The sequence below is a fragment of the Molothrus aeneus genome, chromosome 20 (assembly GCF_037042795.1).
Source record: "Molothrus aeneus isolate 106 chromosome 20, BPBGC_Maene_1.0, whole genome shotgun sequence".
In the NCBI taxonomy this organism is placed as follows: Eukaryota; Metazoa; Chordata; class Aves; order Passeriformes; family Icteridae; genus Molothrus; species Molothrus aeneus.
In genome coordinates, this window is record NC_089665.1 from 10278640 (window position 1) to 10292500 (window position 13861).

General features: G+C 52.6%; 1 protein-coding gene across 1 annotated transcript in view; it reads left to right on the top strand.

Moving 5' to 3' along the window:
* The first annotated feature begins 4320 nt into the window (after positions 1-4320).
* Positions 4321-13861, top strand: part of VEZF1 (vascular endothelial zinc finger 1) — an 18893-nt gene continuing 9352 nt past the window's right edge. The window contains exons 1-4 of the mRNA XM_066563433.1: positions 4321-4450; positions 10030-10727; positions 11448-11511; positions 12489-12672. Coding sequence (XP_066419530.1) covers positions 4418-4450; positions 10030-10727; positions 11448-11511; positions 12489-12672 — 979 coding nt within the window. The 5' untranslated portion in view covers positions 4321-4417. The remainder of the gene's footprint in view (positions 4451-10029; positions 10728-11447; positions 11512-12488; positions 12673-13861) is intronic.

Sequence of the window (13861 nt, forward strand, 5' to 3'; positions counted from 1 at the left end):
ATTCATTTTCCCGTTCTTCCCTTTCTGTTCCCATTTCCATTTCCCTCTGCCTAGTGAATGGCTTGTCTGTCCCTGCAGCACCTTCCACCCTGGTTTTGCTGCGGCTCAGGGATGCTGGAGCTGGGCAGTGAGGGGCTGTGGGATGCTCTGGGTCAGGGATGCTGGTCCAGCAGGAGCCGGGCAGTGGGGGGCTGTGGGATGCTCTGGGTCAGGGATGCTGGTCCAGCAGGAGCTGGGCAGTGGGGGGCTGTGGGATGCTCTCCTGAGGATGCTGGACCATCCCACGGTTCCTCCCAGCAGGCACACTCTGCTTCCAGCCCTGATTCCAAGAGATGTAATTCACTGTCTCTGTTTAGTGTCCCTGATCACTTTGAGAGGGAAGGCTGCAAAGAGAGAAACCAGAGAAGACAGAACTCGGGAAGCAGCTGAAGGGAAATTGCCTGCGGGGAGCACATTCTCAGCACCATCAGCGCAGCTTATTTACACTCTCGAGGGCTCTCCAGCCCCACAGAGCTGCGAAATTCAAAGCCTGCTGTGGCACTCAGAGCATGAACAGAAAGGGGTTCCCGCAAAACTGAAATATTTGGCCACAGTTTCCATTGTAAGTGGTGCAAGCACACGCTGGCCCAGCAGAACCGGAGCAGGGCTGTCAGCAGGACGTGACAGGGGATCCGTGGGGCTGGCACTGGGACAGTGACAGGGGATCCGTGGTGATGGCACTGGGCACAGTGACAGGGGATCCGTGGTGATGGCACTGGGCACAGTGACAGGGGATCCGTGGGGCTGGCACTGGGACAGTGACAGGGGATCCGTGGGGCTGGCACTGGGCAGGAGCTGACAGGGGATCCGTGGGGCTGGCACTGGGACAGTGACAGAGGGATCCGTGGTGCTGGCACTGGGAGAGTGACAGGGGATCCGTGGTGATGGCACAGGGCACAGTGACAGGGGATCCGTGGGGCTGGCACTGGCACAGTGACAGGGGATCCGTGGGGCTGGCACTGGGACAGTGACAGAGGGATCCGTGGTGCTGGCACTGGGACAGTGACAGAGGATCCGTGGGGCTGGCACTGGGCACAGTGACAGGGGATCCGTGGTGATGGCACTGGGACAGTGACAGAGGATCCGTGGGGCTGGCACTGGGACAGTGACAGAGGATCCGTGGTGATGGCACTGGGACAGTGACAGGGGATCCGTGGTGATGGCACTGGGCACAGCGTGGCCGTGGCACCGAGGGGCTGCTCTGGTGCTGGCCTGTCCCTGGAGGCTTCCCACAACCATCACCAGAGCTGGCACTGGAGGCAGGAGAACCCGGCAGCATTCCCTTCCTTCCTAACCATGTGGGAAGCGCCGAGGGAGCAGGAGGGAAGATTTGAGTTTGAAAGGCAGAGAAGCAGAGCCTCGGGAGGGTGGTAAATGGGCCACGGGCTCCCAGTGCCCTAGAAATTCCCTCTGCCTGCACAGCGGGGTGGCTGCTGATGCTATCGCTGTCCCAGCTCCATGACTAAGGGAGCTGCAAGGTATAAATTAAATAACACAACACTTCAAGCCGCCTGTTATGTGGGTTTGTCCTAAGCAGTGCTGCTTTAATTAAGATGGAGAGTTTACAAATCTAACCTTTGTTTATTCTGCTTTGGGGCATATATAATGTAAACACGTGTTTTCAAACACTGTGGCTTTTTAGACTTCCAGTTATAATTCTGGGTAAAGGAAAGTTCGTCAGGTTTGGCACGGGCTTGCCCTTTCTAAATAGAGCTCCTGCGAGTGCTTCCCCCCGGGGGCTCTCCCAGCTCCCAGCCCTGGGCTGCGGGAGGTAAAGGAGGTAAAGGAGGTAAAGGAGGGGCCGGGAGGGCCCAGCCCGGCTCTGCCCAGAGGGAAGTGGGTTCCAGCTCCGTTTCCCTCTCGTCTGACGTCGCTGCGAGTCTTGCAGGTTTTGTTCCTGTGTCCCCTCTCGGCGCTCTAGCTGTGAAAACAAGAGCAGAGTTTAGGCGGCTACGTGCTGGTTGGGATTTCTCCGATGAGTCAGTGATACGCTTGGGTAGTTTTCTTAGCCTTTAATTGAAGTGAGTGTGAGCCCTTAACAAAGAGCTCTCCCAAGTCTTCCTTAATAAGCGTTAACAAAAATAACCGAGCGGCCGGGAGGGAAACAGCCAGGGGCGGCAGCGGCGTCCCCTGTCCCCGAGCGAGGGGTTCCTGCGGCTCTCCTGGGGCAGCGCTGCGCTCACAGCCGGCAGGACAGGGCACGGCGTGCACTGATCCAGCTGATCCCACACCGCGGCTGGGAAAAACGGCTGGGATGAGCAGAGCGGGCTGGGCTGGTGGAGTGCTGCACTGGCAAACACCTTTGGCTCCTTTTTTTGGTGTTTTTCTCCAAAAAACCACCAAAAAACTCCGAACAGGTGCGCGGGGCTGCGCAGTTAGGATCTTCTGCAGAGCAAGGGGAATATTTTACAATTTCCAGTGCTGTGCACCATCACAGAACTCTACTGTGGTGCAGACAGGGGGGACAAATCCGAGCAGGCTCCAGACTCCCTGAGGCAGACGGACCCTTGGAGCTACAAGTGCTCCCAAGCAGGCTGGGCCACTCCAGGCAGCCAAGCCCACACGTAGTCACAAACTTCCCTCTGGGGTCACACGGCTGAGAAACTCCTTTTTGTTTCAAATGCAAACACATTTTGACATAACCACTTGACTCTGGCACTGGAGTTTCAAGGAAAAAAGCCTGAGAGGCGTGAAAGAACCGCAGGCATCTCTCGGAACAGAACAAGGACTATTTTGCAATGCCCTGGGAAGGTGAAGAACCGTGCTGCAGGAGCCAGGTGCCCTGCCCAGCACTGAGCCAACACAGCCAGGGCTGAGCCCCTGCTGTGTGTGCCCTCGTCCCTGCTCTGTCCCCATTGTCCCTCCTCCCTGCCACGCCGAGCTGCTGCTTCAGGACCGGCCTTTGCATTATCTGTAACAGGAGACAAGAAAAACCACCCGGGTGTCCTGCACGGGAGGAAGTCACAGGGGCCAAATTTAGCCCTGCACGCTGCAGCCAGGGAGCCTCGGCCGCTCCTTCCCGCGCCCGGAGCCACCGAGGCCTCGGATGCTCAGCAGGGATCCAGGCCAGAGCAAAGAGGATTGACCAGAGCTGGGCGAAAATAAATAATAAAGTGCTGTAAGCCTGTTCTCATCTCTCCAGTGGCAGGGAAGGCAAAGGGAGGTCAGGATTAAAACCCCCCCTCCTGTGGCAGTGTTAAACCTGCCACACTCAGGTGTGGAAGAAATGCTGGGTGTCCCTCAGGTGTCACCTGAGGCAGGGCACAGATGTGCCCCGCATCCTTCCCTGTCCTGGCAGCACGCGGGAGGTGCAAGGAGCCGTCCCTGGGCCCCGTCCCGCCGCCTGTCAGGGACGTGCTTGGTGTATGTAAACACGTAATTAACGGTACGTATGTATTTAATTGCTCGTGGCTATGATTTGCATGCATGTGCTGCGCCGAGGATGCCTCAGGTACGGGCGCATCCACTCCGCTGGCCCGGGGGAGGCGGCGGGGCTGCGCAGGGTCACGGCACCGCCCGAGCCCCACACGGCCCGGCCCGGCCCGGCCCGGGGGAGGCTGCCGGGGCCGGGGGACAGGCCGGGCCCGGCCCTCCTGGAGCCCGGCCAGGCGGGGTGCGCGGCAGGGCCGGCCCGGGGAGGCGGCAGCAGCCCCGGAGGGCCGAGGGCGAGCCCGGGTGGGCTGGGGACGAGCCCGGCTGTGCCGAGGTGGCGGCGGCGCCGGGCGACCCCCGGGGCGGCCCCGAGTTCACACCCCCCCCTCCGCCCCCGGCGCTGCCGCCCGCCCGCACCCGCGGGCGAAGCCGCCCCCCGCCGCCCCCGCGGCTCCCTCCCTCCCTGCCGGCGCGGCGGGCGGGGGCGGCGGGCGGACGGGGAGGGGAGAAGGGGCGGGCGGGCGGTTCGGCGGCCTCGGGGCCGAGCCGGGGCGGGCGGCGGCGGCGGCCCCGGACACCTCGGCCGCTCCTCCATCTTCTCTCGCCACAGCTCGGCTTCCCCAGCCCGGGACCGGCCCATTGCCAGCCCCGCGGGGGGGGCGGCCGGCCCGCCGCGCCGCCCCGGCCCCGCCGCCCGCGCTGCCGCCTCGCCGCGCCGCCCCGGGCCCGCCGCCCGCCCCGCGGCGAGGGGAGCGGCGGGGGCGGCGCCGCGGCCGCCCGGGCCATCGCCGCCCCGCCGGGGCGCCGCGCCGCCGCCTCCCCCCTCTGGGCCGCAGTGGTGCAGCCCGAGGTTAGCGGAAGCGGCCGCTCGGCGCTGCCATGTTGAGCCGCCGCCGCCGCCGCCGCTTTGTTGTCGGCTCCATGTAGCTGCGGCCCGGGGGAGGGAGCGACGGGGGGACCGCCCGCCGCAGCCGCCGCCGCCGCCCGGGGCCGCGCCGCCCCCGCCATGGAGGCCAACTGGACCGCGTTCCTCTTTCAGGTGAGGCCCCGCGGCGGCGGCGCTGCCCGCGCCCCCCCTCTCTCCCTCCCTCCCTCACGGCCGCGGCCCCGCCGGTCCCCGCCGGGCCGGGCTGTCACTCAGCGCGGCCGCCCGGCCCCCGCCCGCCCCCGGCCCGGCCCGGCCCGGCCCGACCCGGCCCGCCGGGCAGCGCCTCACCGGCCCCGCGGCTCCGCTTCTCCCTCCTGCACTTTCTCCCTCCGCCGCCGCCCCGCAGCGCGCTCCCTTCCCGCTTTCATTACAAACCACCGATATTCATATTTGTATTTTATTTTTGTTTTTTCCCCCGCAAAACATGAGATCGCGCTTTATTTTTTTTTTTTTTTGGTGTTTGCTTGTTTTTCTCTCCCCCCTCGTCTAAAGAGACAAACAACAACAGAAAAAAAAAAGCCACGAACAAAAAAAAAAAAACAAAAAAACAAAAAAACAACAACCCCAAGCTTCCACCGGGCTCCAACAAAACCCCGATGGAACAAACGCCGTGTCTGGGAGAATAAATTAATCCCTCTTTAAACAGCCTGACTCAGGGCCGGCTGACGAGGGAGCTTGTTTTCTTTTAAAATAGGACGCGAGCGGGCCGGATTTCTGTAAAAACTGGCGAAATCCTAACGGGAATGGGGAGGAATAGGGACGGTGGAGCGTGCAACCCCTCCCTTTGCCAACTGAGTCACAATTTTCCCCCTTTCTGTCGGTGAAAGACTGACTTAAAAACACCGCTGTTTATGTAATTCCGGAGAAAATCCAATGTACCAGAAAAAAAAAAACCAACTAAAAAAAAAGAAATCTTTGCCTGGCTTTTGTGAGCCTCGCGAGCCCTTTCTCACCAGATTGTTTTCTCCTGGATTTTTTTTTTTTTTTTTTTTTCGCGCTGGAAAACATAGAATGTGTGATTGCAGCAGCAGCAGCGGAGGGAAAAAAAAAAAAAAAAAAAAAGCGCCCAGCACATCACCTTTCTCAAGGTAAAATAATCCTCTTTGCACGTTCCCGGTGGCGGCCGCTCGCTTCCTCACTGTCCTCCTCGGAATTAAACCCAGACCCAACCCGTGACACGAGTTTGAAAACCTGAGTTGAATGAATAAATCCGCCAAGAGCGAGCACCATTCCTTTAGGGAGGAAAAATTCGTCCCTTGCAAGTAGCAAGGGATGAGTCACTCGCTCGGGTTCTCTGCCTCGGAAAACACGCCGGGAATGTTCCGGGGAGCCGGTACCGGGAGCTGGGCGCTGGGTTTTCCGCCTTTTCCTGAGGGATGCGGGCGATGCCATCGAGTTGGGCTGAGGTCTGGTGAATTATTTCTCACTCTAGTGGGCAGTTGTGATTCGCACGTAGGAAACTTCACGCTAAGAAGTTAATCTCCTTAGTTTAGGGCCATCTCCCTCCGAGCCGGGGCTGCTTTAGTGCCTTGCTGCCTCCCAGCTGAGCATTTTTCCAGGGGAAATTTTTCCTAGGCTGGCAGGACTGTATTGCAGCAGGCTGAGAAATGCCAAGTAATGCTTCGAGTACGTGTCCAGCTCCTCGCTGCTCGTCCGTGCTTTTCTGAAGGTGCTGAGTTTTGAAGTAGTGATGTCACACGCTGATTTAGGAGGCAGCTTTGCTGCTTTTAATTAAGGAGTCAGCAGTTCGCTTTCCGAACGTGCGACTCGGAAGCATCTTCATAAAACTGTGACGTGGAAATTTTCCTCTGATTTTTTTTTCCCCTCTCTAAATAATAAAGCTTTCAGAGCTCCTGATAAACGCTGGATATTGTTTCTTGAATGGTTTTGTTAGAATCGGTGATTTGGGGTGCGAGCGTGCCAATGCACCCAGTAGAAAGCAGCACTGAGGTAGTCCTGATGTGACTTTCATTTTTCTTCTTCCCATTCTCACAGCAGCACATCAGCCCCGATCCAGCTGATTAGTTAAAACTAGTTAAAAAGCGTGGATTTCAAAGCCTGTCCCCAGTGTCAGTTAAATAACAAATGGAAGTGACTGAATATTCACACTCGTTCTTCCTGGGGGGAGTGTTAAACCAAGTGTGTGTTCCAGCTGGGACAGGATTCCTAAGGGACAGCCTAATACGTGGAATATAAAGTTGTAATTTTTAGCCAAATGTTTTTAGAGGAGGATTCGATGTCTTAATTTTAGTCCCGTGGCAGTGGGCTGTGGGACTGTAAACCGTTCCTTCCAAATAAAGTTGTTTGATTGTTTTTAGGTGGCATTTTGATGAATTGTATCCCTTTCTAAAGAAACAATCGTGCTACTGAATAAGCAGTTCTTGTCTGGATCTTCTTTTAGTCCCCAAAATGCATAGTTGGAAAACCGCTTTTAGGATGTGCTCAGGAAGTGAAAGTTGTATCTGTTAATGTGAGGAGGACTCATCCATCAGATGGAGTGTTCAAGATATGACTCATGCTAATTTGTTGCTCTCACATTAAGGCTGAAGCACAAAAATATTTTAGCCTCTGGCATTGGAAGTTCACAATGCCACATCCTACACTCCGGGTCGCGAATTGCAGGGTTTTTTTGTTTACTGCCCCCCCAGGAGAGAAGGAATTAGTGACAGAACAAGGGGATTTTGCAGAAGAGCCTGTCCCAGGCCATCAAAATATCTCCAAAATGTTGACTTGACGTTAATGCTGGGTGAAGTAAAACCGTGGTCTGAGCCTGCATAACTGCGCCTGCCAGAGGCATGCAGCAGGTGCTGGCTTCCCTTCTCCAACAGGGAGTTAAAAAAAATGCTGCCTGATCCTTTTTTAAAAGGCTTTAACAGCCCTTGGAAACTGAGGAACACAGCTCAGGGCAGAGGGGCTGTGAGGAGCACGCTGCTGTGAATAATGCTGGCTCCCTTGGAACCAAGATAAGCAGACTTATATAAGCAGCAGCTCCATAGCCTGTCGCTTGATGAATGTACATTGTTTTATGTCCACTGTCTCCATCAGATCTGTAGGAATAAGTGCATCATTACCTTGAAGTGCTGACGATTCTTTGAGGCTTAAAAATATCCATAAACTGCCTAAGTTTGAACCTTGTCCAAAGGATTTGGGCTCTCCATTATCCGATCTGCTAGCTCTGCCTTTGAAATTGTATCTCTGGAGCTATCATTAGGTGCTCTGCAGTGTCTTCTGGTGCAGTTTAACAACATTGTTTAATGCCGATTTGAAGTTGTAAAACATTTCAGAATTTTTTTAAGTTAAAATTGTGTTGAAGTGCACAACTTGCTCAGTATTGTGCCATCGGTGTGTATCATGCAAACTCTTATTTTCATGCAATGTAGAAGTGTCAAAACCTTTTTAAAAACGTGGAAAATAAATGGTTGAAAATGCACAATTGTCACTGAAGTCAGGGAAAAGTTTAATGGAGCTGCTGGGGCTTGTGCCATGCCCTGATTTAGCAGTGTCGCCTCCAGGAGAGTTCTGGATGCAGCTCTTCAGCAGTTGCTCCCTGGAATAAACCAGCCCCTGGGGCTGTTGTTGGGGGTGGCTGCTGTGGCCAGGCAGGTGTGCTAATATCCAGCCTACCTGTTGCATCCCGAGCTTCAGCACAGACAGATCTAAAAAGCAGATACAGATGGACAGCCTGGCCTGGCTCCTAATGGTTCCCACAGGTTTTGTCTCCTGTTAGTGTCCGGAGTCCAGGCGTTCTCCCGTGAACTGTCAGATAGGCTGGGAGTGTTTGGGAGCTTGTATTCCTTCCCACGTGGGTTAGTGTTGGTATCCACCCGTGGCTTTTGTCCAAAGATCATCAGCATCACGCTCCCAAAAAGCGAGATGGGAATGGTGCAGGAGCTGCCCCACAGCAAGGGAGAGATGCTCTGTGGGGGCTGTAGTCCCTGCTGCGATCCAGGCAGGCAAAGCACCCAGGATACAACTAGGAAAAAGGCCCAAAGTGAGGTTCTAGAAATACTGGCTTGTCCAAAGGACGTGTTGAAATGGTTTTCCCATGGGAAGAGCATTAGCCTGAGTGTGCTTCCCAGTACTGTCCACCCCAACAGATGTAAAAGTAGACAGGTCAGGGTCGTGCACTGGCACAGTGTATTACTCAGCTCTCACAGCTTTCAGTCATGTTACTTTGTGAGGAAAACCAGAGGAAAGGAGTCCTGGAGGCTGCAGTACTGATCTAATGGGAATGCAAGTTTCCCCAAACTCAGCTTCAGGTCTGGCACGCTGGGTTAATAACGAGCCTGATTTAAAACTGGTCTGATGAGACCAAGGCACATCTTGAATACAGATGCACTTAAACTGGCTTAAGGTGCTGGAGTGATTTATTTTAATGCTCCATTAGGCTGAATTGGTCTGTGTGGTTTCTAAACCACATTAAAATTGTATCTGCCAGGGTTTTGTCCCAGTCTGACTGGATGAGTTTTAATAACAGTGTTTCTGCCTTAGAATAACCACGCGTGGTGCAGCACAGCCCGTGGCAGGCAGGCTGCAGCTCAGCTGAGCACTGCTGCCTGCGGGCCCCCCCTTCCCTTCCCTTCCCTTCCCTTCCCTTCCCTTCCCTTCCCTTCCCTTCCCTTCCCTTCCCTTCCCTTCCCTTCCCTTCCCTTCCCTTCCCTTCCCTTCCCTTCCCTTCCCTTCCCTTCCCTTCCCTTCCCTTCCCTTCCCTTCCCTTCCCTTCCCTTCCCTTCCCTTCCCTTCCCTTCCCTTCCCTTCCCTTCCCTTCCCTTCCCTTCCCTTCCCTTCCCTTCCCTTCCCTTCCCTTCCCTTCCCTTCCCTTCCCTTCCCTTCCCTTCCCTTCCCTTCCCTTCCCTTCCCTGTAGCTTCTGCCACACATTCTGTAGTTCAAAGTTAGTTGGTATTGGCTGCTTTCAGACAGCTTTCAGGGTTTATTCCCAACACCCCGAGCCGTGTTCTCCAGCATCTCTAGATGTCTCCCAGTATGTATCGATCAGCTTCTCTTCCCAGCACAAAGTAGCTGCTGATGAAGAGAAAAAGGCCCTGCCGCTATTCTTGTTAGTTCCAGACGCAGAGAACACAGTGGTCAGTGGATAAATGCATCAGGAACCTGCTAAATATAGAGATGTGGCTTTAGACAGCTCCCGATTCCAGTTGCTTTGGTTTCAGTGCTGGCACAGGGGTATGAACACACTGTTTAAATAAGACGCCTTATCACATCCTGGCTCCCTGTGCCTGCGGTTCAATTCTCAGTGTGCACTAAGCTCGGCTTAAAGGTGGGGCCTTATTTTGCAACTCCTGTCAGTACCTTCATCCCTTCCAGAGACAGTCCTGATGTGCCATCTGATATGATCATTAGCAAAATGAGTTATCTGTTATGTAAAGATGAAATGCTGTTATTAAAAGATCTGACAAGCACCTAGTTGTCTTCCATAAAAAGTTGCCCTCCAGAAACTTAATAATTCCTTGATTGTTGTGCTGTGTCCTACACTTACCACAGGGTCTGCACAGCCAGGGCATTTACAGCGCGAGCGGTTTATCTTGTCCAAAACCAGCATTATGTAACCTTCCCCTGTTGTTCCTTCCGTGGCTTTTGGTCCAGAATGTGCTTCCCTGTCGTTTGTAAATGTTCTCACCGTGCCAGAGCGAGCGCCCATCCAGAGAATTTAAGTGTGAATGTTTGGTTTTAGGCACACGAAGCCTCCCATCACCAACAGCAGGCAGCACAGAACAGTTTGTTGCCTCTCCTGAGCTCTGCTGTTGAGCCGCCCGATCAGAAGCCGATTCTGCCCTTACCAATAACGCAGAAACCTCAGCCTGCACCAGAAACATTAAAGGATGCTATTGTTGGGATTAAAAAGGAAAAACCTAAAACCTCCTTTGTGTGCACTTACTGCAGCAAAGCTTTCAGGGACAGCTACCATTTGAGGCGTCACGAGTCCTGCCACACAGGGATAAAGTTAGTGTCACGGCCAAAGAAAACTCCCACCACAATGGTGCCCCTTATCTCGACCATCGCTGGTGACAACAGCCGGAGTTCGCTGGTTTCGACTATCGCAGGCATCCTGTCCACTGTCACTACGTCTTCCTCTGCCACCAACCCCAGCAGCAGCGCCGGCGCCACGGCCATGGCGGTGACGCAGACGGTGAAGAAGCCCAGCAAGCCCGTGAAGAAGAACCACGCCTGTGAGATGTGTGGGAAGGCCTTCAGGGACGTCTACCACCTCAACCGACACAAGCTGTCCCACTCGGACGAGAAACCCTTCGAATGTCCCATTTGCAATCAGCGCTTCAAGAGAAAGGATCGCATGACCTACCACGTGAGGTCTCACGAAGGTGGCATCACGAAACCCTACACCTGCGGGGTGTGTGGAAAAGGCTTCTCAAGGTACCACCTAGCAAAGCCCAGGCGTGCTCCGCTGTTGGCTTTTCCTGAGCGAGAAGGGTTAAGCTGTGGTAGTGAGGAGCTGGGAGAGCCAAACTTCTGAGGAGATGGGTGAGGGGATAAAGAGCCTTGTCTGCAGTTAGGGTGGGGGAGTCTCCATCTGAGCAAGGTTAGCAGTGGCTAGAAGTGGTCACTTTTTTAGGAGAGTGGTTTGAAATGGTTTCTCGACCTCATCCAGAGCCCATAAGATGTGTGTCTGTGTCACTGGGGGTGGGCACAGAGCCCCTTCAGCAGCCTTTGCCACGGTCTGTGAATGGGGCAGGGCAGAGGAGCTGTCACCTGGTCTTACAGCAGGGTGGAGGGACAGCACAGGGGGAGCCTGCACTGCTGCCGGCTCTGTTCGTACCTGTGCTTGCAACAGAGAAAACTTCAACCTTTAGAGCTGCTGCGCTCTCACCTTTACACAAGGTGTGACCGAACGTGCCATTGCCAGGTGTGTGAGGAGAACAGAGTTAAGATTTAAACCGCAGGCTGGTTCTAAGCTGTGAGGTGTTGCAGGGGAAGCCCCTGGTAGGTGAGGGGAAGGGATTTATCCTGGCTGTCAGAGGGATGGATGGGGGCTGCAGGGAGTGACCAGCTCGGGGTCAGCTCTGCTAGCCAAGGTGTCCTGGCTCTGTGTTTGTAACAGTGTGCACTTTTCTCCTGTTCCTCTCTTTCTTGCAGGCCTGATCATTTAAGCTGTCACGTTAAACATGTTCACTCAACAGAGAGACCCTTCAAATGCCAAGTAAGGGCTGAAATGGTTTATTAAGAACAATACCTTATTGTGTCAGTGGTACTCAGGTGAATCTTTCCAGAGCTGTAATTACTCCTGGACTTTTGAAAAGCAAGTTTAGGAGTAAAGCCACATTTGCCACCACACCACAGTGCTGGAGTTCTGGTGGAACTTTAAAAAGATACCGTGGTTGCTTTTTTAGGAAGATTAGAGGCTTTTTGCTTTCTTGGAGAACAGCATAGTTGCTCTGTTTTACCATATGCTTAACTTAGTAGTAGGATTGTAGCAGCATCCTCAGCTCAGTGCTCATTTCTTGGGTAATGTGTGCAGTGTGTTCCTCAGCATGTTCAAATGAAATGTCTTTCTCAGCACTTCTATTTAAAATGGGTGGGAATGGTTGATTCTGGATCTGTTATTTTGCTGGAAGGGGAAAGCAAGTTGTCCTAAGTTGATGACTGAGACTAGATGAAATAATTTGATTGCCCTTGAACAATTAACTGTTTTGCTTGGAATATCCCTGCTTATTCCAACCTGTTTTAGTGAATCATCTTATTAAATAAAAGCCTTGGATAAAAAGAATAGTGTTAGGAAAAGGTTTTGTTTCCTTGTTCTGGGTGGGAACAGAAGTAATTGAGCAGTGTAAGGTACCAAGTTCATATTTGTACAGTAAAATTACATTAGAAACCAACTTTGCCTATTGTAGGTGTTTTTTACAGGCTCCCTCTTGCATCGGTGGGTAAGGCAACCCACTGTTTTCAGAAAGTTCAAGCAGTATAGAATATGATTTTTGTCCTGATTATCTCAGAAGCAAATTCCACTCTCGGTCTCTGCTGAGTAGTTTGATTTTTGTTTCTCTATAAATGCAGGTAGAAGTTACAGTTGTCAATGCACTTAGGATACTGTTAGGACCTGCCAGGCTCCCAGAGGGCCTGTGGGTGATGCTGTGCTGCTCTGTGTGCCCCTCAAGTGTAACTTTGTCCTCCATCTAGACGTGCACTGCTGCCTTTGCCACCAAAGACAGACTGCGGACACACATGGTGCGCCATGAAGGAAAGGTATCGTGTAATATCTGTGGTAAACTTCTGAGTGCAGCATATATCACCAGCCACTTAAAGACACACGGGCAGAGCCAAAGTATCAACTGTAATACCTGTAAACAAGGCATCAATAAAAGTAGGTGAACGTTTTACAAACATTTCTAATAACAATGTGTGTGCGAAGGGAATTGCCTTTGATGACGTTAAACTCGGCTACGTGTCTGTCGGTCTGGGTGGTCACACCTCCTAAAAGGAGATCTTTAGTAACAGAATGTGCTTCAGCTCAAGAATTGGCATGTGTGGAGTTGGTTTGCTGCAAGACTGTGCTCTCATCCCTTGGGAATGCCCTGCAGTTCATGACAGTGACCCATCTCTTGAAAAGAATTGCCAGGTTTTCAGTGCTACTTCCTGAACTGTGCAGGTCTAAAAGTCCAACAGATAGTCTGGAGATTTTAGACTATTTAAGAACTGCTAAGATTTGCCAGGTTTCAGGTCTCAAGCCTCATCCAAAGCTCATCGAAATCAGGAGAAGGATTTCTCTGCTTTCTCTGAGCTTTGACCCTGGGGCTCAGTGTTTCCTCCCTTAGGCAGTAGCTGACAAGAAAAGGATTTAAATCCAGCCCTGATAGGTTTTGGGCATTAATGGCATCTGACTGGTGGTGTGCAGGAGGTCAGATGAGATGTTTGTAATAGCTCCTTCTAGACTTAAACTCTGGACCTGGGAATGTCTAGCAAGTAAATGAAGACTTGACTTTCAAATTTTCCCTATTAAAATACCTGTAACTTAAGTTAACCCCACATGGTTAGTAATATAAAACGGGTTTTCAGAGGAATAAAGAGGCAGAAGTAAGGAATGTCTTTGGAAACTTTGTCCTTAAAGCCTTTAAACTATTAATTTACAACATCTTTGCAGTTCCTGTTACTCCTGGATAATTTGAAGGTACTGGGAATGTCTGAAATGCCTGATTGTTGAGCTTAGTAGGAAATTTGGATGTGAATTATTTTTCAAGGTATAGGGTTACAACTCTGGCTTCCCAGTCCAGTTTGGTGGTGCTAAGCCAGTTCACATGAGGCATTTTGAGCAGTTGTTAGGGGTGGAAATGATGAGCTGTGCTGGGGCCAGAGAGTAGTGACAGGCTGTTCTCTGATGTAAACTGAAATTTTTAAGTTATACTTGCAATAAAAAGTAAAAAGGCTTTTTTATTTTCCATTCTTAAGCTGGAGCTAAAGTTTAGAAAAAGTGGATTCAGTTTGAGTTCTAGAGACTAATTTGAGTTTTTAATTTCATTCTTCCTAAATACAAAGTAAATAATGACAAGAGAAGT